At 41.6% G+C, this 22,486-nt stretch overlaps 1 protein-coding gene across 3 annotated transcripts in view; it reads left to right on the forward strand.

Annotated features, from left to right (window-relative positions):
* Window positions 1–22,486, forward strand: part of cabin1 (calcineurin binding protein 1) — a 519,061-nt gene that overhangs the window by 47,327 nt on the left and 449,248 nt on the right. For all 3 annotated transcript variants that reach the window (XM_060843824.1, XM_060843825.1, XM_060843826.1), the window contains 4 exons: window positions 983–1,170; window positions 7,350–7,499; window positions 9,439–9,633; window positions 19,901–20,137. In XM_060843824.1, coding sequence (XP_060699807.1) covers window positions 983–1,170; window positions 7,350–7,499; window positions 9,439–9,633; window positions 19,901–20,137 — 770 coding nt within the window. The remainder of the gene's footprint in view (window positions 1–982; window positions 1,171–7,349; window positions 7,500–9,438; window positions 9,634–19,900; window positions 20,138–22,486) is intronic.

A 22,486-nucleotide genomic window follows, 5' to 3' on the forward strand; every position in this document is an offset into this window, starting at 1 on the left:
CCCTGCTTTTCTCATTCTAATTTTCTAGAATTGAATGACACTTCTATATCAATTTATATTAACATATTTAATGATTTACTTCTCTCTACTCTTAAATTCATTTTTCTCTTCTGCAGCATTTACTTTCTTATCTCCTAAGAATAAGTAGTCTTATTTCTCCTAATATACTTTGCTATATCAAATTCGGTTTGAAACACTGTAGGTCATTTTCATGATCATCTTTTAGTCCTTCAAATGATCAATTTTATCCCCCTAATTTTGTATCATCTTCAAATTTTGCTATCATACATAATGATGTGGACTCAGAAACTGCAGGTATGTGATGACCAGCAATGAATTCAGGACTGATCCCTATGGAACAACACTTGTCTGTTTGAGAAATGTCCCTTGTCTCCAATCACTGTATTATGTGTATTAGGCATTTAGCAAACCATCCTGTTCCTAGCTTGTCACATTTGTTATGAATCTCTGTGTCACCTTATTGACTCGCTCCAATCTGACTTGTGCCCCATAACATTAAAATGGTTCTAACTAAGTTGTGTATTCCATTCTATGTCTCCTTATCCATTGATTCCAGCGTTTTACTGGGGTGATTTAGCTTCTGTCTTTAATGTACTGACTTTCATTTATTTTAATTGGAAGCCCCTCCTCAACTGATGTAATGGTCACAAAAATTCTAGTGCAGAATTTTAACTATTAAGCCAGTTTAATTTAAATTAATATTTTTATCCCTTTTCTAATTAAACTACTTTTACTGACATCAAAAAATTCATTGTCTGATTGCAGTGTTCTTGTTGAGTGTAACCTATGAGGGGAGCTTGTCCAAGTTGTAAAATCCTGTGTGTTATATTTAATTTTGATAAGGAAGTTTGATTTGAAAGGCATTCTTTTGGTGGTACTTGGGAAAACAACTTCTTATTTATATATGTGGAGAGAACCCACCACCTGTTTGCATTTAATCTGTTTGGTTTCTTTCTTGCAGTTTCCCCTCGAAAATGTTCCTCCAGCAACACTGCTGCACAGTTAGGGCCTGATTTTCCAGGCAGCCATTATTTAGGAGATTTGATTCAATTGGCCTTCACTTCATCACAGAGGGATCTATTTGAGAATGACTGGCTGGTTTTTGTGGTTCAAGTTTACTGGTTGAAAGCCAGATTTATGGCATTGCAGGTTTGTATTTGTGTTGATGTTGTATGAATAAGAATACCAATTCCTAATATTTAAATAATTTGCCAAATATTGTCTACTGTTTCCTATCTGAGGCAGAAATCCATGCTGGCTGTCCTTGATTAATCTGTGTTCTAAATGATCACTAATTTAATCTCAAATTATGAATTCTTAACAATAATGTTAGAGTTTTCAGTTCCCTGTTTGAATTTCTGTTTGCAGATTGAGATGACAAAGCACAACATGCTCTTTGACTATGAAATTTTGTGTTGAATGTTAACGATTGTAATGCTCATTTCTTTGTTTATGCTGCTTTGGAATCAATCTGATCAAGTTGCCCCTTAGCTTTAGCTTGAATGCCAAGTTCTAACTTGGTATTTATCAACATCTTGTGGTTAGACAGAATATGTCTAAAATATCAAGATGATAGATAATTGCTAATCCTGTGGTATGCTGCCCTAACAAGTCATGCAAGGTTGCAAGTTGTGGTGCAAAGGAGAAATTTTGCAATGCAAAATGCCTTTTGCCTTCCAACACAGATTTATGGGCTTGGTAGCCTGAATTGTTACATACAGGGAAATACAGTACTTTTCTGATTTCTTACCATCAGAGTTATAGTTGTGATCACCTGGCACAGATATTGTGCAGACCAGTAGTAGCATAAAACTTATGTTATAGACCAAACCAGATCCCTCCAAACATTTTGAAAAAGTAGCCCAGACCCTAACTTTGCAAGTAGTTTTAGGCTGGTGTAACACAGATATTCCAGGAGGAACGCAATTAATCAAACCAAGCAGTTTAAATAAACACAATTTGTCTACAAGATTACTGAATGAAACGCAAGCAAAAGAGAACAGAATACCGAATAATGTAACCTATCTGAAAATCCAACAAATTATACCAACTTAATGATGCTGTTCCAAATACTTGCATCAATCCCCATAAAACCCCCTCGGCACAAAAAGTAAAATCAAACACAGGGTTTTAGAGAAGAGAACTCAGAGACAGAGTACCAGCCTGGTCCTGCTTCCTTGGGTCCAGCAGCTTTTTCCACACTACTGTTAAAAACCAAACCAAACCAGAGGGAAACTGAGCTATGAGAACTGGCCACTCCCCTTTCATTGTACAAGTTCTTTTAAATTTGAAAGCCATCTGCCTGAGGCAGTACCTGTTATCAGACTTTTCGGAGTCTGTGTCTCTTATGAACTCTCTGGACAAAGAAAATCCAAGGACAACGTAACTTTGTAAAGTGGCAGCATTGTCGCACCTCCTCCCTTTTTAAAAAAAAAATCAATATCCAAAGATGGCCTCATTTTTTAAACTCCTTAATCCTAAATTGTTAGTACATTATAACACCTATATATTACATTGACGATAATCATGCAAACATGCACCACAACATTTTGTTTCAGTTTGTTTTACTTATGTCACCGAATTCCTCTGTTTCTCATTCAAGTCTTGATAATGTGTTGGCGATCTCATTTTCTTGTCCTGCCACATGCATAATTTTCACACTGAATGGCTGTAACAACAAGCACCATCTAAACAGTCTGGCATTTTTGTCCTTAAATTTCTCCACAAACTTCAATGGGTTATGATTTGTGTACAGAGGAACCTCGATTATCTGAATATCGGATTATCTGGCAAGATTGCAAGGTCCTGATACTTGGCTAAACTATTTTATCCAGCATTTGATTATCCGAAACTCGATTAACTATAAGAAATACTCCCTACCCTGCCCTTCGGATAATCAAGGTTCCTCTGTATATGATTGTCTCAGATATATTTCTGGTAACATAAACATTGAAATGTTGTAATGCCTACTCAAAGCTCAGAATCTCCTTTTCAACCATCGAATATTTCTGCTGATGAATGTGCAGTTTCCTGGAGAAATACCCAGTAGGTCTTTCTATCTTGTACGAGCACAGCACTGACACCTACATCATATGCATTGATAGCCACCTTGAATGGCTTTGCATAATTAAGTGTGGCTAAGACAGTGTCTTCTATGACCTCTCTGAGAAAAAAGCCAAGGACAACATAACCTTGTTAAAGGAGCAATATCATCACACCTCCCCCTTTTTAAAAAAAACAATCAATATCCAAAGAAAGCTTCATTTTAAAACCCCTTAATCCTAAATTATTAGCTTTCAGGCTTTCAAATGCCTTCGGCAGTCTGCTGTCCACTGAAACTTCTTGCCGTTCTTTAGCAATTCAGTGGGTGGATCAGGTCAGACTGCTAAAATTTGGTACAAATTTTCGATAAAATCCACTCATTCCCAGGAATCATAATACTGCTTCTTTTGTCGATGGTATGGGAAACTCCCCAATTACCTTTGTTTTTGCATCCCTTGGGGCTATTTGTCTGTGTCCAACAACATAACAGAGGAACGTGACTTGGGCTGTGGCAAATTCATCAAGCCTGCCTTCCCAAGTTGATGGAACAAGTCTGATAAATATTGCAAATGTTCCATCGATATGTGACGAAAAATCACCAAGTCATTGATATATATGACACAGTTAGGTAGTCCAGCAATGATCTTATTGGGTTAGCCTCTAAAATGTGACTGGCACATTTTTCATGCCCAATGGCATGACTTTAAGCTGATACAGTCCATTCAGTGATACCTGCCAGTATACTCTGAGCAAGTCCATTTGTCCCACCTTCTCAATACTGTCTTCCAAATGTGGAATCAGACATGCACCAGTCTTTGCAACTGCATTGACACTGTGATTGTCCACACAAGTGTTGAGTACGATCTGGTTTTGCAGCCATTACAATGGGTGAGCTCCAGTCACTGTAACTCACTTCGATTATGTCCTCTTGGAGTATGCATTCAATCTGTTTTGAACTTATGCCAACTTTAGAGGGTTATGCCTTTTGATACAATTGCTTTAAAATCTCATCTTTCTGCTGTAACTCAGTTAAATTTTTTGTGCCAAAGCTATCTGCTTTGTCATCTCTCTGCTCCTATTCTGTGTCAACCATCTGATCAAAAAGGGTCTCTGCTAATTCCACTTCAGCTTTCTTGTCTGTACTCTTTGATCTCTCCTGTTTCAACCGGTGACTTTGTGACCCACATAGTTGGGAAAAATTCCAGAATATGTGTTCTGCAATTATGCAATTGCCAGAGTTTCCACTGGCTTTTCAACCACAGTAGGCAACACTCATATTGGTGAATCAGTGATATCGTTACCAAGGATAAATTATATTCCTGGAGCTGAGAGTTTGTCCAGTACTCCTATCATGACTTCCCACTCTTCACTAGACACTCTAACCTCACTTTACATAATTGAGTGCTTTTTGTCTCGCCTTGAATTCCCGTTACTAGTACCTTTTCTGGCAAATGTTCTTCAGAGATACATATCTCCTCATCTTTAAGCATCACAGATTGAGAGGATCCTGTGTCTCTTAATATTGTAACCTCTTTACCTGCTACTCCTGGACTATGTGAGTAAACTTTACCTTTGCAGATATATGACTTAATAAGATCTGGCACTTCCTCCTTAACCAACCTCCTGACCAGCTTGTACATTCTGGTACAGCTTTCTAGCCTCCACTGTACTTTCCGTTACCACTCCAACAAAATTCACTGGCTTATTTTCTGACACTTGGCTGCCCAGTACTTTTCCTAACCCACCAACACTGATTTCATGTGGCCTACTTTATTGCAGTGAAAACACCGGAGCTTTTTAACTTGTCTTTCCACTTCAAAGGTTTCCTTTTTACCAAGAGGCAAGTTAGCCTTATCTTCACCAAGATCTACGTTTCCCGTTCGACACGAGTATTTCTCTTTTCCCCAATTTCTATCCCTCACAGATTGAAATGGATTTTGGAAGCCAAACTTTGCTTTATGGACAAACTCATAATCATCAGCTATTTCAGCTGCGAATCTTGCCGTTTTAACTCTCTACTCTTCCACATAAATTTTCACTATTTCAGGAAGTGAATTTTTGAACTGCTCCAAAATAACTGTATCTCTGAGAGTCATAGGTTTGCTCTATTTTAATGCCCTTCTCCTCCTATCAAAATTATTGATCATTTCAAACTCATTGTAGGTTTGACCAGGGTCCCTTTGTAGATTCCTGCAAGGTTGTCTGGAGGCTTCTGGCACACGCTCATATGCATTTAAGATGGCTTTCTTCATGTCCTCATACACCTAAGATACCTCCTCTGATCGTGATGCAAATACCTCACTAGCTCTACCTACAAGTTTTGTTTGGATCAACAATACCCACATGGTCACTGGCCACCACATTTGTTTAGCCACCTTTTCAAATGAGGTGATCAAGACTTCCACATCCTTCTCATCAAATTTAGGCAATGTTTGAATATGTTTAAACAGTTTCTCACCAGCCTTTGGCTACCATGGGTTCGCTCCTCCCCACTCTCTTCTTCGTTAAGGTTAACTTTGGCCTTCATTTCCATCCTTTTAAACTGAATTTCCTGTCTAAGTGCCAATTTTTGAAGTTCAGACTCTCTCTTTATTTCTCTCTCTTCTGCTTTTAATTGCAATTCCTTGTCTTTTGTCTCTAACTCAAACTGCTTCATTTTCAATTGAATTTTAGCCATCTCTAACACTTCTGATAGCTTTTCCAGCAAATTTAAATGCTGAACTATTGCTGTAATTGCCTCCTTGCATGAAGGAGAGATAGCTTCAACCCCAGTTTGTCTGCTAATTCCAGCAACTAGGCATTCATCACCTTTTGCAAAACGTGCAAAAGATCAATTCTTCCACACCCAGAAAACTCCTGGGGACTGAAAGAGCTGTTGCTATCCCAAGCACTGTTTAAACCAACTGAACTCAACAAAAGACTCTAAAACCTACCACTCGTTGCCTCTGAGTCTAATTGCAATTTGAAACTACAGAACAAACCCCGGATAAGCCCCCAGTCTGTTGTGGACCAGGCCAGACTGACTCAAAACATTTCAAGAAAGTAGCCCAGACCTTTTGCTATTTGTTTTAAGCAGGTTGGCTGTATAGGCAGTTGTAACACGGCTGAGGATCCTGGGATTGTATTCATTAGAGTTTAGAAGGTTGGGGGAGATCTAATAGAAACTTGCAAGATAATGCATGGCTTAGAAAGGGTGGACGTTTAGAGGTTGTTTCTGTTAGACGGGGAGCCTGGGACCCGTGGGCACAGCCTTAAAATTATAGAGGGTCAATTTAGAATGGAAATGAGGAGATGTTTCTTCAGCCAGAGAGTGGTGGGTCTGTGAAATTTATTGTCATGGAGCATAGTGGGGAGGCCAGGATGTTGGGTATCTTCAAAGCAGAGATTGATAAATTCTTGATCTCGCAAGGAATTAAGGGCTACGGGGAGAGTGTGGGTAAGTGGAATAGAAACGCCCATCAGCCATGATTAAATGGCGGAGTGGAATCGATGGGCCGAATGGCCTTGCTTCCACTCCTATGTCTTATGGTTTTATCCCAGGAGGGATGCAGTTGGCCAAACTACGCAGTTTTAAACAAACACAATTTTATCGAATGAAACACAAGCAAAAGAGAACAGAATGGCGAATAACTTAACCTATCTGAAAATCCAACAAATTATACTAACTTAATGATGCTGTTCCAATTACTTGGAACAATTCCCATAAACACCCCCTGGCACAAAAGATAAAATCAGTCTTAGAGGAGAGAAGTCAGAGAAAGAGTGTCAGCCTGGACCTGCCTCTTTGGGTCCAGCAGCTTGTTCCACACTACTGTTACAAACCAAACCAAACCAGAGGAAAACTGAGCTATGAGAACTGGCCACTCCCCTTTGATTGCAGAAGTTTTTTAAAATTCGAAAACCTTCTGCCTGAGGCAGTATCTGTTAGCTCTAGTCAAATTGGCCACAAAACCCTTCAACCCCAGACTTTTCGGAGTCTGTGTCTTTTACAACCTCTCTGGGGGAAAAAAAAGCCAAGGACAGCATAATCTTGTTCAAGGAGGAGCATTGTCGCACTTCCTACAATATATCTGAGTGTGTCTAATTGCTCTGAACAATTTTAAATTGAGGAGGCATGTGCTATGAAATTGTGCCTCCTCAGAACTGATTTAAATTTGCAATCATTATTGAGGGAAATGAATGATTAGTTTGAATATGGTCATGAATATGATAGGATAAATTTGCAATATACTCTTGCATCTTTTCTCCCCAACTACTGTTGTTATGTTTCAATTTTTTTTTCACAGGGAGATATGGAGCAAGCTCTGGAGAGCTATGACATCTGCACTAGTTTGTTTTGCAGTTCATTAGGAATTAAAGTGGGCAGCAGGAATAGTGATGGTTTTACTATCAGACTACCAAATCTACATGTGGATTCTGCCATATCATTGGAGGAGGTACAGACATTTGATTTCTTAAGTGAAACGTATTAAGTAATAAAGGCAGAAAACATTCCTTGCTTTCCTTCCCACTTGATGAGGTGACAATATATCTCACTACTTCAATGTACCTGTGCTATCTAATATTTCGCCTTGCCAAGACAATAGATCCAGCCTCTGCCAGACTATAAGCATTGTTATCACCATTCATTGAGATATCTGTTCAGCCTGGGTTGATTTCTGCTACTACCCTGTTTGCCCAGCCATTCCCAGATCTTGCTCAGTTGGATGTATAAGTGAAACTGCTTACTGGTTTGTTGAAAACTGTTAATACAAACATGTTTTTAAAATTTGAATGGATTTGCAAAGAAAAACAGAAAACCAACTCAATCCAACCAAGCATAAATCTACAGTTTATTCATTATAATCTTGTATATCATCTTCAGTTGTAAATAATCATGCAGATTCTTGGCAAGACCAAATGCTGGAGCAAAGCATTTGGAGATTACACCTCAGCAACTTCATTTAATTCTGAGTATGAGTGTCTCCTTGGAATTTCCCAGCATGAGTCTTTTCACATGTCCACATTCAACTCCCAGAATTCATTTGTCTGAGCAGTTATTATAGAGTTATAGAGTTGTTGTGCATGGAAGAAGACCCTTCGGTCCAACTTGTCCATGACAATCAGATATTGTAAATTAATCCAGTCCCATTTAACAGCATTTGGCCCACATCCCTCTAAACCCTACCTATTCATGTACCCACCCAGATCCCGATTTAACTGTCCAGAACAGATCTCTGCCCTACCACCTTTTGACTCTCACCATGCACTGTGGCACAGTCCTATATCTGTTCATTATCTGTACAGAGCACATTTAACAATCCCAACTTAGGAACCTAACTGAATCAAAAAGGTGTTTGGTATACGTTCCTTTAATGGTCAGTGCATTGAGTATAGAAGTTGGGCGGTAATACCGGACATTAGTTAGGCCACTTTTGGAATATTGTGTGCAATTCTGGTCTCCCTTCTATCAGAAGGATGTTGTGAAACTTGAAAGGGTTCAGAAAGGTTTACAAGGATGTTACCAGGGTTGGAGGATTTGAGCTACAGGGAGAGGTTGAATTGACTGGGCTGTTTTCCCTGGAGTGTTGGAGGCTGAGTGGTGACCTTACAGTGGTTTACAACAATTCGAGGAGCATGGATAGGGTGAATAGACAACGTCTTTTGCCTGGGATGGGGGTGTCCAGAGTGAGAGGGAAAAGACATAAAAGGGACCTAAGGGGCAACTTTTCCACTGAGAGGGTGGTGCATTTATGAAATGAGCTGCCAGAGAAAGTGGTGGAGGCTGGTACAATTACAACATTTTAGAGGCGTCTGGATGGGTATATGAATAGGTAGGGTTTAGAGAAATATTTGCCAAGTGCTGGCAAATTGAGTTGGATTAGGTTATGATGTTTGGTCGGCACGGATGAGTTGGACTAAGGGTCTGTTTCCGTGCTGTACATCTCTACGATTCTATAAAAGCAAATTATTATGGATGGTGGAAATCTGAAATATAATCAGAAAATAGTGTAAATAGTCAGTATCTGCAAAGAGGAAAGACAGAATTTCAAGGGCTTGGTTCAGATTGGGTTGTGCTTTTTTGCAGATTATGATTTTACATCCACATTTCATAACTGTCTTAACGTGTTATTTCTTTTTGTGTACCATCTGTCTCAGGAGATGGCTGCAGAACTTTTAAAATCTGCTTCCATTATCTTCAACAATACTAGATGGAAAATTTTTCCATCGAAGTATTTAACCTACTAAGATTTTGTAGTTGCTAAAATGTACTGTTCAGTTTTCTCGTTGCAATGTTTTCAGGGTGTTTTTAGTTTGAACCGTCTATCTCCTTCAACTGGTTTTCCTTCAGTTTCTCATGTTTCATGATCTTGTGTTTTTTTCCTTTGATACCAGATTGATAAAAAGCTCAAATCACTGGAGAGGTGCCAGTCACTCGAGGAGGTTCAGCGCTTGTATGAAATGGGCGAATATGACCAGGTTGTGAAGCTGCTGCGACCCACATTGACCCTTGGCGCGATTGGCAGAACAAAGCCCCTGGAATTTGTTGCTTCCATCCCTGAACGACCTGCTCAGCTTCTCCTGTTGCAGGTAATCCTAGTATTTTACCAGTTACATTTTGAATGTATTTATGTCAGATAGTCAGTAAGTAGGTCATTGCTAAGCATTTCTGTCCAAGCCATGATGACTGTAAAACCTACCTTATGAATCTGTATCCAGCCTCTTTTTTTTTCGCTACCCAATATACTGTGTGGATCTTGCCAGTTTAGCTGTGGACAAAGGTAGACTTTTTGTGCACTTGGGAACAGGTCTGTCTGGAGAAATTGACTGGTTTTGGTCTGCTCCTATCTGGGATTTGGTTCAAGTGCAGCAGAGTCCTGTTAGTGAAGTCTTGGATAAATTTTGAATTATAGAATGGAACAAGTTGTTCACTTGCCAGTGCCACGTGCTAGCCAGGGTAGAAATGAAAGAATAGACAGGATGAGCACGTAGCTTGAGGGAGGGGTTCAGATCTGTGGAACATTGGGACCGATTCTGGGGAAGATGGGACTATTACAAACTATTACTACATCTGACCCAGAGTGGAACTAATGTCTTTGGGGGAGTTTTTGCTACTGCTATTGGGGAGGTTTTAAACTAATGTGGCAGGGGGCTGGGAACCAGAAGAGAAGACAGAGAGATGGAAATGGGAGACTGTAAGGATCACAAAGTTAGCATTACCAAGGGAAAGAGTAGGCAAAGAGCAGATGAATGCAAAAGAACTGGCGGCCTGAAGTGCATATACTTTAATGCAAGGAGTATAGTGGGTAAGGCAGATGATCTTAGGAGCTAAAAATGTGTTGCTGGGGGGATCCAAGATGGCGGCGACCCAGCAAGACTGAGTCCACAGTGCTCTACCCAAAACTTGGGAAAAGTGGGCTATCCACCCCCACCAGACTCACTAAACCATTTATAATAGTTGTTAACCTTAAATAGTTACCTATTAGTACATTTAAATAGTCTAATACTTGCTGGAAAATGAGTAAAGGGAAGGGAACAGGCGGCTCTAAGAAAGCAGGGACCCCTCCCCCACCCTCTCCCTCTTCAGCTGCAACAAAGGTGTCTTCAGCTACTTCAGGAGATTCACCAATGAAGATGAGCTTTGAGGAGATGTTTGCCAGGTGGAAGGCGAAGATTGATGCTTTTATCGATGAGTCTCAGCAGGGCAGAGAAGCACTATCAGCCGAGCTGCAGAAGCAGGGCAGAGACATTCAGGAATTGGGGTGCCGAGTCAGAGAGGTGGAGTCGAAGGCCGCAGCCTCAGAGACTGGGATAAAATCAACAGCCGACCACATCCGTTTTCTCGAGAATCGAGTCCAGAACCTAGAAAACCACATTGATGACCTCGAAAATCGATGTCGTAGAAAAAATATTCGGTTGTTGGGCCTTCCCGAACAGGAAGAGGGAGGCCAGCTGACAGCATTCTTAGAGCATTGGCTGCCACAACTTTTAAATGTGCATAATGGATCAGGCCAGGTAAGGGTAGAATGGGCCTACCGGGTCACAGTACGTGGGCCCGGCTCAACCCAGCGCCCACGCCCGGTCCTGTTCCAGCTGCAGAGCTATAGGGAGAGGCAGATGCTCCTGGAAGCCTCAAGAAATCTGGGAAAAGATCCCCAAGCTATGACCCACAAAGGATCCAGGATCATGCTGTTCCAGGACTTCTCCCCAGCTTTGGTCCGAAAGAGGAAGGCATTCGATGAGGCGAAGAAGCGTTTAAGGGACTTAAATATCCAGTACTCCTTACGATATCCAGCGACGCTACGCCTTAGCCACGAAGGATCCACGGCACGGTGGCACAGTGGTTAGCACTGCTGCCTCACAGCGCCTGTAGACCCGGGTTCAATTCCCGACTCAGGCGACTGACTGTGGGGAGTTTGCACGTTCTCCCCGTGTCTGCGTGGGTTTCCTCCGGGTGCTCCGGTTTCCTCCCACAGTCACAAAGATGTGCAGGTTAGGTGAATTGGCCAAGCTAAATTGCCCGTAGTGTTAGGTAAGGGGTAAATGTAGGGGTATGGGTGGGTTGCGCTTCGGCGGGTCGGTGTGGACTTGTTGGGCCGAAGGGCCTGTTTCCACACTGTAAGTCTAATCTAATCTAATAACTTCGGATCACCGGAGAAGGCTAAGGAATTCTTGGACTCTCTTAAATAAGCTGTAAGAGATTGTGGACGCTGGTCTGCCTTTCCCATTATTTTGGTTTACATCCCTTCATCTTTTCTTATCTTTCCCCCTATGTGTGTATGTATGTATATATATATATATATATATATATGTTGGGGCGTTTGGTTAATGTTGATGGGGGGAGGTGGTTACCTTATTCTATTTTACTTCTGTTTTTAGGAGCGGGGTTGTTTTTCTTTCCCCTGTTATTTTGTGGTATTATATTTAAGTATTACGTGTTGAGATTGTAATCTTATAGTTATATATGGTATTAATATTCCCAAATATATTTAGATGTGGGTGTGGGTGGGGGTGGGGTGTTCACTGTTAACTCTAGCTTTATATTATATTTGAATTCTCCTCATTTTATTGAGGAACACCTGGGTCAAGGGTGGGGCACTGGTTGGAAGAGGGTAAGATGGACTGTGGGAGAGGAAGTGACGCTCCCTGGGAACAAGGGAGAAAATCTCCAATTCGGAATGTTTTATATTTTTTATACTTAGAAAGAGTTTTTTGTTATATTGTTTTGAGTGTATCAGAGAATCTTTACTTTTGTAAATCTTGTATGCTCCATGCTCGGGATGTTCTAGATGGAGTTTCCCCTCCCGAGGGGTCTCGGATCTGTCCAGATGATTATGGCTGAACAGTCGGTTAAGTGGTGCACCTGGAATGTCAGGGGGAGTAATTCGCCAGTTAAAAGGAAGAAAATATTATCAAATCTTAAGAAGGAGAGAGTTGATATAGCTCTCCTACAGGAGACACACCTGTCGGATAAAGAACACTTAAAATTACGACAGGGCGGATTTGATCAGGCCTTTTTTTCCTCTTTTAATTCAAAAAGCAGGGGAGTGGTTATCCTTGTCCGGAAGAACTTCCCTTTGAAAATTCTAAATCAGATAAAAGACGAATCTGGACGATATATTTTGATTAAAGCCCTCATAAATGGAGAGGAATATGGGATCTTAAATGTGTACTGCCCCCCGGCACACCCCTTTAAATTCATAACGGAAGCTTTTTCAAAACTGATGGCCTTTGGTGCCCATCATACAATTATAGGGGGAGACTTTAATTGTATTATGGATCCGGAAATAGACAGGATTCCCATGAGTGCCGCTGGAGTATCTCCCAGATCTAGACAACTGGCGGACCTGAATAAAGAATTAGGATTGGTAGATGTATGGAGATGTCTCCATCCACAGGGTAGAGATTTTTCTTTCTACTCTAATCCACATAAATGTCACACAAGAATTGATATGTTTTTTGCCCCATCGATTTTTCTAAACTCTATAGCAACCTGTAAAATAGGTACTATAGCAATCTCTGACCATGCCGCTGTATACATGGAAACTAAGGTAAAGAACAATGGGGCATCCGCTCGGCATTGGCGTATAGACCCCTTCCTGATAAAAGATAGCAAATTTTTAAAGTACTTCTCCCAAGAACTTAAAACTTTTTTAGAAATTAATACTGGTACGGCTAGCAATCCGTCAATGATGTGGGAGACCATCAAAGCTTATGCACGAGGTTTGATCATCTCCTATTCAGCGACCCAGAGGAAAATGAAGGGAGAGCAACAGCGTCTGCTCGAAGCTCGCCTAAAAGCAGCCGAAACAGCATACGCTGATAGACCTTCTATCACAAAATTGCAGAGGATTACAGCTCTTAGGACAGCTTTAAACACCGCGCTTACTCAAACGGCTAAAAGGGAAATATTATTTGCGAAACAAAGATTATATGAATATGGCGACAAACCGGGTAGATACTTAGCATTTCTTGCAAAGAAAAAGAAAGCCCCTCAAACTATTCCGACCATCAAGGAAAGTACAGGTACCCTGACTCATGATCATAAAAAGATCAATGCGACCTTTAAAGAATTTTATTCTGAACTATATAGATCGCAGGATTGTGAAGATAGGATTAGGAGGATGCAGTCATTTTTTAAAAATTTGACCTTCCCGGGCCTGACTCCGGAACAGGTGTCGGCCCTAAATACCCCTTTAACAGTCCAAGAAATACTTGAGGCAATTAGGCAACTTCAGAGCGGAAAAGCACCGGGCCCGGATGGTTTTCAAGCTGAATTCTATAAAGAATTTACAGGAATATTGGTTGACCCACTTATGGATATGTATAATTTTGCGCATAGTCAGGTCTGTCTCCCGCCCACGCTGAAAGAAGCAAATATTTCTCTTATCCTCAAAAAAGGAAAAGACCCAGAAGATTGTGCATCTTACAGACCAATATCCTTACTAAATGTAGACTTTAAAATTCTCTCAAAAATGTTAGCACTAAGACTAGAAAGGGTACTGCCATATATTATAAAGGAGGACCAGACGGGATTTATTAAGGGCCGCAGATCATCCAATAATATCAGAAGGGTCTTGAATATGATCCAAGCCTGTCATCAGGGAAAGATACCAGGAGTAGTAATTTCATTGGATGCGGAAAAGGCATTTGATAGGGTTGAATGGTCATATTTATTTTACACATTGGAAAGGTTTGGCGTTGGACAGGTGTTTACCAAATGGGTTTCAACATTGTATAATGACCCCAAAGCAGCTGTTATTACTAATGGGTTAAGATCGGATGGCTTCAGTGTGGGTAGGGGCTGCCGTCAAGGATGTCCTCTCTCACCGTTGTTGTTTACACTGATAATCGAACCATTAGCAGAAGCCATCCGGACTGATCCTAATATAACGGCCCCGAGGATTGGTACAGGTAAACACAAAATTACCCTCTATGCAGATGACATTCTCTTATTCCTCAGTAATCCTTTAATGTCAGTGCCTCGTCTAATTCAAGTTATTAATACATTTAGTGCATTCTCAGGCTATAAAATTAATTTTTCAAAATCGGAAGCCATGCCAATGGGTGGTCTGGCTATGATACCCCACTTAATGGACGGATCCCCTTTTCCCTTCCGTTGGTCCCTGGAGGGCTTCTTATATTTAGGTATTTTTATCACGCCAGTATTTGATCAGCTGTATAGGGCTAATTTTGTACAATTAATGGAAAGGATAAGGCAGGACCTCCAGCGATGGAGAGACCTTCCGATTTCCTGGCTAGGGAGAATAGCATTAATTAAAATGAATGTTCTGCCCCGTCTCTTATATCCTATGAGAATGCTCCCGCTGATGCTGCCAAGGCTAGCCCTACGTAAATTATATGGCTGGTTGGGCTCCTTTATTTGGAACCATAGACGGCCCCTTATTAAGCTGAAGAAGCTACAGCTTCCACAGGCAAGGGGAGGACTGGACTTCCCAGACTTTAGGAAATATCAGTTAAGCTCCCTACTAAGTTACATAGCTGATTGGGTTTCATCTGATCCACAATCAATTTGGCTGGATATCGAAGCCTCCCAAGTAAAATACCCACTTATTAACCTTTTATTTTCAGATAAGAGGAAAATCATTACAGACCACTGTAAAAATCCCATAATATTAAACACAATTAAGGCCTGGAATATAATGCGGCAAAATGAGGGTAACTCACATAAAACATCCCCCCATGCACCAATAGTAGGCGCATGGGGATTCCAACCGGGGATTACAGATGCCACCTTTAAACTCTGGAGATCCAGGGGCATTTCATGCTTAGGGGACCTATTTAAAGATGGGATCCTGATGTCCTTTGAGCAGCTGCGTCTGAAATTCGGAATACCTAATGGGGATCTCTTTCGATACTTCCAAGTTCGAGATTATATACAGAGGAAGACTACATTAATAGATAGTCTTTATAAATCAGACAGAGAACGTAATGTCTTACGACCAGCGGGGGCATCCTCCGTTAGTACTATATACCATTTGCTACATGATGGAGTCTCAGGAGACATGGATGACCTGCTTAAAACATGGGAGCAGGACTTGGGGCTAGAAATCTCTGAGGATATGTGGAATGACATTTGGGAAAATGCTAGAAGAATTGCTATCTGTAACAGAACTCAGGCTATCCAACTAAAGATACTTCATAGAGCCCATATAGCTCCGGCTCGACTGGCAAAATTTAAGGCAGGAGCATCTCCAATGTGTCCCAAATGCAAAATAGAGGTGGGTACTCTTGTACATTGTCTGTGGACTTGTCAGAAAATCCGCAGATACTGGACTAAAGTGGCAAATACCCTGACAGAAATTTTAGGAACGGAAATTAGGGTGGACCCTGTATCTCTCCTTTTGGGCTTTTCGAACCTCTCATCTCTGGATATGCATGGGAACAGACTATTTTCTATTCTCTCTTTCTGTGCAAGGAAAAATATTTTGGTGAACTGGGTGGCTGAGGGCCCCCCTGGACTTTCAAATTGGCACAGATTAATTATGGAATATATCCCCCTTGACTTCCTCACAAATATGGTGCACCGAAAGACTGAATTATTTTATAAAATATGGCAGCCCTTTTTGAATTATATAAATGCAGATATTTCGGCTATCCTAACAAGGGCTTTTATTTAGTGAAGATTTCAGACCGGGCTGCTCCGGGGCCCCTTGGGAGAGGAATCCTGCGCGAATACGGGTTTTATTATATTTGATGTTTATACATTCCGAGCATGTAAGAGACTTAGGTATACACTCTGGTTAGTTATAGGTTAGATTAGTAGAAAGTTGAGTTTTTTTTTCTTTCTTTTTTCGTTTCTTTTTTTTTCTTTTTTTTTCTTTCTTTTTTCTTTGTTAAATTATGACTATTGTATATATGATTTAATTGTACATCAATGTTTGTATTTGAGAGTTTTGTTTATTTTTGTAAATTTGCAAAAATGTTAAATTTCAATAAAAATATCTACAAAAAAAATGTGTTGCTGGAAAAGCGCAGCAGGTCAGGCAGCATCCAAGGAACAGGAAATTCGAAGTTTCGGGCATAAGCCCTTCTTCAGGAATGAGGAAAGTGTGTCCAGCAGGCTAAGATAAAAGGTAAGGAGGAGGGACTTGGGGGAGGGGTGATGGAGATGCGATAGGTGGAAGGAGGTCAAGGTGAGGGTGATAGGCCGGAGTGGGGTGGGGGCGGAGAGGTCAGGAAGAAGATTGCAGGTTAGGAAGGCGGTGCTGAGTTCGAGGGATTTGACTGAGACAAGGTGGGGGGAGGGGAAATAAGGAAACTGGAGAAATCTGAGTTCATCCTTTGTGGTTGGAGGGTTCCTAGGCGGAAGATGAGGCGCTCGTCCTCCAGCCGTCATGTTGTTATGGTCTGGCGATGGAGGAGTCCAAGGACCTGCATGTCCTAGGTGGAGTGGGAGGGGGAGTTAAACACCTTTCCTCATTCCTGAAGAAGGGCTTATGCCCGAAATGTCGAATTTCCTGTTCCTTGGATGCTGCCTGACCTGCTGCGCTTTTCCAGCAACACATTTTCAGCTCTGATCTCCAGCATCTGCAGACCTCACTTTCTCCTCGAAGATGATCTTAGGACTTGGATTGGCGCCAGGGAATATGTCATTATTATGATCATAGAGACTTGGTTGAAGGAAGGACATGATTGGCAACTAAATGTTCCAGGATATAGATGCTTCAGACAGGACAGGGACGGAAGTAAAATGGGTGGGTGGGGGTGGGGGGGGGGGGCGGGGGGGGGGGGAGGGGGAGGGGGAGGAGTTGCATTGCTGGTCAGGGATGATACCATGGCTGTGCTAAAGAAGGACACCATGGAGGGCTTGAGCAGTGAGGTGTTATGGACGGATCTGAGAAATAAGGGTGAAGTTACATTGTTGGAGCTGTATTACAGGCCTCCCAACAGTGAGCGTGAGGTCGAAGAACAAATGGGTAAACAGATAATAGAAAGATGTAGAGACAATAGGGTGGTGGTAATGGGAGATTTTAATTTTCCCAACATTGCCTGGGATACACTTAATATCAGAGGTCTGGATGGGGCAGAATTTGCAAGGAAGGTCCAGGCAAGTTTTCTAGAGCAGTATGTCAATAGTCTAACAAGGGAAGGGGTCATATTGGAGCTGGTGTTGGGGAATGCATCAGGCCAGGTGATAGAAGTTGCAGTGGGGGATTTCTTTGGGAATAGTGATCACAATTCTGTAAGCTTTAGAATACTCGTAGACAAAGATGAGAGTGGTCCTAAGGGAAGAGTGCTAAACTGGGCCAAGCCAATTATATCAAGATTAGGCAGGAGCTGGGAGATGTGGATTGGCACCTCTATTTGAAGGAAAATGCACATTTGATATGAGAGGCATTCAAAGATAGTGCAGGATAGGCATGTCCCTTTCAAAATAAGGGATAGGAAAGACTAGACTTGTGAACTGTGGATGACAGGAGAAATTGTGTGACTAGAGAAGAGGAAAAGGGAAGTGTACGTAAGGTCCAGGCAGCTCAGAACAGAATGGGTCTTGGAGGAATATCAGGAGAGTAGGACCAATCTTAAATGAGGAATCAAGCGGCTAAAAGGGGTCATGCAATAACTTTAGCGAGCAGAATTAAGGAGAATCCCAAGGCCGTTTATTCTTATATAAGAAGCAAGAGGGTAACCAGAGAAAGGGTTGGTCCAGCAAAGGATAAGGAAGGAAGGTTGTGTGTCGAACCTGAGAAAATGGGTGAGATTCTCAATGATTACTTTGCATCAGTGATCACTGAGGAGAGGGACATGATGAAGATTGAGATTAGAGATAGAAGTTTGTTTACTCTGGATCATGTTGACATAGGGCAGGAAGATGTATTGGGTAGGCTAAAGGATATTAATCCCCAGGACTGGATGCAGTCTAGCCTAGATTGCTGAAGGAGGCAAGAGAGGAAATAGCTGGGGCCCTAGCAGATATCTTTGTAGCATCCATAAACACAGGTGAGGTGTGGGAGGACTGGAAGGTTGCTCATGTTGTTCCCCCTGTACAAGAAGGATAGCAGGGATATTCCAGGTAACTACAGACCAGTGAGCCTAGCGTCTGTTTTTGGAAAGTTGCTGGCGAAAGTACTGAAGGATAGGATCTGTTTATATTTAGAAAAGAATGGGCTTATCAGTGATGGGCAACATGGTTTATGTGAAGTCACATGGTGTGCAGGGTGTTTTAGCTAGGCGGATAAAGAATTGGTTGAGCAATAGGAGACAGAAAGTAGTAGTTGAAGGGAGTTTTTCGAATTGGAGAAAGGTGATCAGTGGTGTTCCACTGTGGCTCAGTGCTGGGGCCACAATTGTTTGTGATATACATAAATGATCTGGAAGAGGGCACTGTTGATCTGATCAGTAAGTTTGCAGATGACATGAAGATTGGTGGAGTAGCAGAAAGCATAGGGGACTGTCAAAGAACACAGGAGAATATAGATAGACGGGAGAGTTGGGCAGAGAGGTGGCAGATGGAGTTCAATCCAGGAAAGTGTGAGGTGATGCATTTTGGGAAGTCTAATTCTAGAGCGAACTATACTGTGAACGGGAGAGCCTTAGGAAAAGTTGATGAACAGAGAGATCTGGGAGTTCAGGTCCATTGTTCCCTGAAGGTGGCTGCACAGGTGGATAGAATGGTCAAGAAGGCATTTAGTATGCTTGCCTTCATCAGATGGAGTATTGAGTATAAGAGCTGGCAGGTCGTGTTAAAATTGTATGAATTTTGGTTCGGCTGCATTTAGAGTACTGTGCACAGTTCTGGTTGCTACATTACCAAAAGGATGTGGATACTTTGGAGAGGGTGCAGAGAAGGTTTATGAGGATGTTGCCTGGTATGGAAGGTGCTAGCTATGAAGAGCAATTGAGTAGGTTAGGATTGTTTTCATTAGAAAAAAGGAGAATGCGGAGCAGAGGGATACAGATGCTGAGAAATTGGGTGATAGGTTTAGACAGTGGATTTGGATCGGCTCAGGCTTGGAGGGCCAAAGGGCCTGTTCCTGGCCTGTAAACTGTGTTTATGTGGATCAGCATAGTTTTCACTGAGTTCCATGGTGGCAGTACTTCTCCAGTATTCTGGATGTAATTTTCAGAGCTGATGCTATACAACAATAATAATAGAAACAAATTGATATGTGGAATTAACACTGCACTGTAGAGCTACATTGATGTTGTTCATTCAAGCAGTTCACTTACAACTTTTATTTGAGTTCTCCTTCTTTAATGTGTATTTACTATTTGCATTCATCCTAACTGGGTGATCAGATTAGGATGGAAAAAAAAATCCCTTTTCTTGTCCACAAATAATTGAGTCAAGTTTGATTAGTTTGATTAAACTCTCTCTCTCACTTTTTGTCAGGACTCCCTGCTCAAACTAAAAGATTACAGGCAGTGTTTGGAGTGTTCTGAAGTTGCACTAAATGAAGCCATTCAACAGATGAATAACGTATCATCCACATCCTCTAAGGAAGAGTGGGTTTCGACAGTGACTCAGCTGTTGACTGGGATTGATTATTCCTTGTCTGGCGATAACAGTATCCTGGAAGAACAGTGTTTGAATCCTTGTTTTGTCAGGTTCGCCAACAATCTCATCCAGGTAAGGAGGTGCACCACAGTCAACATGGCGTGCTACACTCGTGTCATCTATGAGAAGAATATTTTAACACTGTGTAGGCCAACATATGATATGTGTTGATATGGAAGTTTACTTCATAGTTGTATTGCTTTGAAAAGAATAGAAAAAATGCTGAAGGATAACGTAAATGTACCAGTTGTTTAGGTTGGCCAACAGGCAGCCACCCCAGTGTAGTACAGAGGGATTGCTGGATTGTGGATGAGACTCAAATTTAGTCCCCAGTCTGCCTGCCCATGTGGATGAGAAAGGTGTCTTGGAGACAATTAAGAGTTATTCCCAATATCCTGGTCAATATTTCTCCCTGAATCAACATCACAAAAAATCAATTACCTGGCCATTGTTGGTTTGTTGTTTGTGGGAGTTTACGGTGTGTAAATTGGTTGTCTCATCTTTTACATTATGACAGTAATTGCATTTGATTTAAAAAAAAACTTAACTGATTGTACAGCAATTTGAGATTTGAAAAATGCCATAAATGATTTTTTTTTAGTGAGGATGTGCAATGATCTGGGAGGAATCCTTTGTGAACTGAGTGCTAAGTTAGGAATTTAGTGCAGGAGGCTGTTACTGTAGGTTGGGTAAATTCAGCATGAGATGCGCAAGGAGCCTCCACATTTGACCAACCAGTAGTGGGTACTTGCTACCTGTATGGTTGAGAAAACAGACTGCTGGGTGGATGAGCAAACCACCATTGTATCATGGCGCAGAAAGCCATTGAAGTTGAGGGACAATAGACAATAGACAATTAGTGCAGGAGTACGCCATTCTGCCCTTCGAGCCTGCATCACCATTCATTATGATCATGGCTGATCATCCTCAATCAGTATCCTGTTCCTGCCTTAACTCCATAACCCTTGATTCCACTATCCTTGAGAGCTCTATCCAACTCTTTCTTAAACAAATCCAGAGACTGGGCCTCTACTGACTTCTGAGGCAGAGCATTCCACACAGCCACCACTCTCTAGATGAAGAAGTTTCTTCTCATCTCTGTCCTAAATGGCCTGCCCCTTATTTTTAAGCTGTGTCCTCTGGTTCGGGACTCACCCATCAGTGGAAACATGTTTCCTGCCTCCAGAGTGTCCAATCCTTTAATAATGTTATACGTCTCAATCAGATCCCCTCTCAGTCTTCTAAACTCAAGGGTATACCAGCCCAGTTGCTCCAATCTTTCAACATAAGATAGTCCCGCCATTCCAGGAATTGACCTCGTGAACCTAAGCTGCACTCCCTCAATAGCCAGAATGTCTTTCTTCAGAACTGCACACAATATTCCAGGTCTCACCAGGGCCATGTACAGCTGCAGAAGAACCTCTTTGCTTCTGTACTCAATCCCTCTTGTTATGAAGGCCAGCAAGCTATTAGCTTTCTTCACTACCTGTTGTACCTGCATGCTTGCCTTCATTGACTGGTGTACAAGAACACCCAGATCTCTTTGTACTGCCCCTTTACCTAACTTGACTCCATTTAGGTAGTAATCTGCCTTCCTGTTTTTGCCACCAAAGTGGATAACCATACATTTATCCACATTAAACTGCATCTGCCATGCATCTGTCCACTCACCTAAGCTGTCCCTGTCACCCTGTAATCTTCCAACATCCTCCTCACATTTCACCCTGCCACCCAACTTTGTATCATCAGCAAATTTGCTAATGTTACTATTAATACCATCTTCTATATCATTAATATATATTGTAAAAAGCTGTGGTCCCAGCAATGATCCCTGCGGTATCCCTCTGGTCACCGCCTGCCATTCCAAAAAGGAGCCGTTTATCACTACTCTTTGTTTCCTGTCAGCCAACCAATTTTCAATCCAAGTCAGTACTTTGCCCCCAATACCATGTGCCCTAATTTTGCTTACTAACCTCCAATGTGGGACTGTATCAAAGGCTTTCTGAAAGTCCAGGTACACTACATCCACTGGATCTCCCTTGTCCATCTTCAGAGTTACATCCTCAAAAAATTCCAGAAGATTAGTCAAGCATGATTTCCTCTTCATGAATCCATGCTGACTCTGACGTATCCTGTTACTGCTATCCAGATGTGTCGTAATTTCATCCTTTATAATAGACTCCAGCATCTTTCCCACCACTGAGGTCAGACTAACTGGTCTATAATTTCCTGTTTTCTCTCTCATTCCTTTCTTAAGTGCTCAGGAAGGAGAGCTGTTTTCTTAGAACGTTGTCAGTGTAAACCAGACTGGAGCCCAGTGTCCTGCAAATCTTATAGATCGGCTTTTGAGTGAAAGGAGACTTGTAAGTTTAAAGAGAACAGTTGAGGCAACAGAATAGAGTCTTAAGGAACAAAAGGGGA

The sequence above is a fragment of the Hemiscyllium ocellatum genome, chromosome 24, assembly GCF_020745735.1.
Source record: "Hemiscyllium ocellatum isolate sHemOce1 chromosome 24, sHemOce1.pat.X.cur, whole genome shotgun sequence".
Taxonomy (NCBI): Eukaryota; Metazoa; Chordata; class Chondrichthyes; order Orectolobiformes; family Hemiscylliidae; genus Hemiscyllium; species Hemiscyllium ocellatum.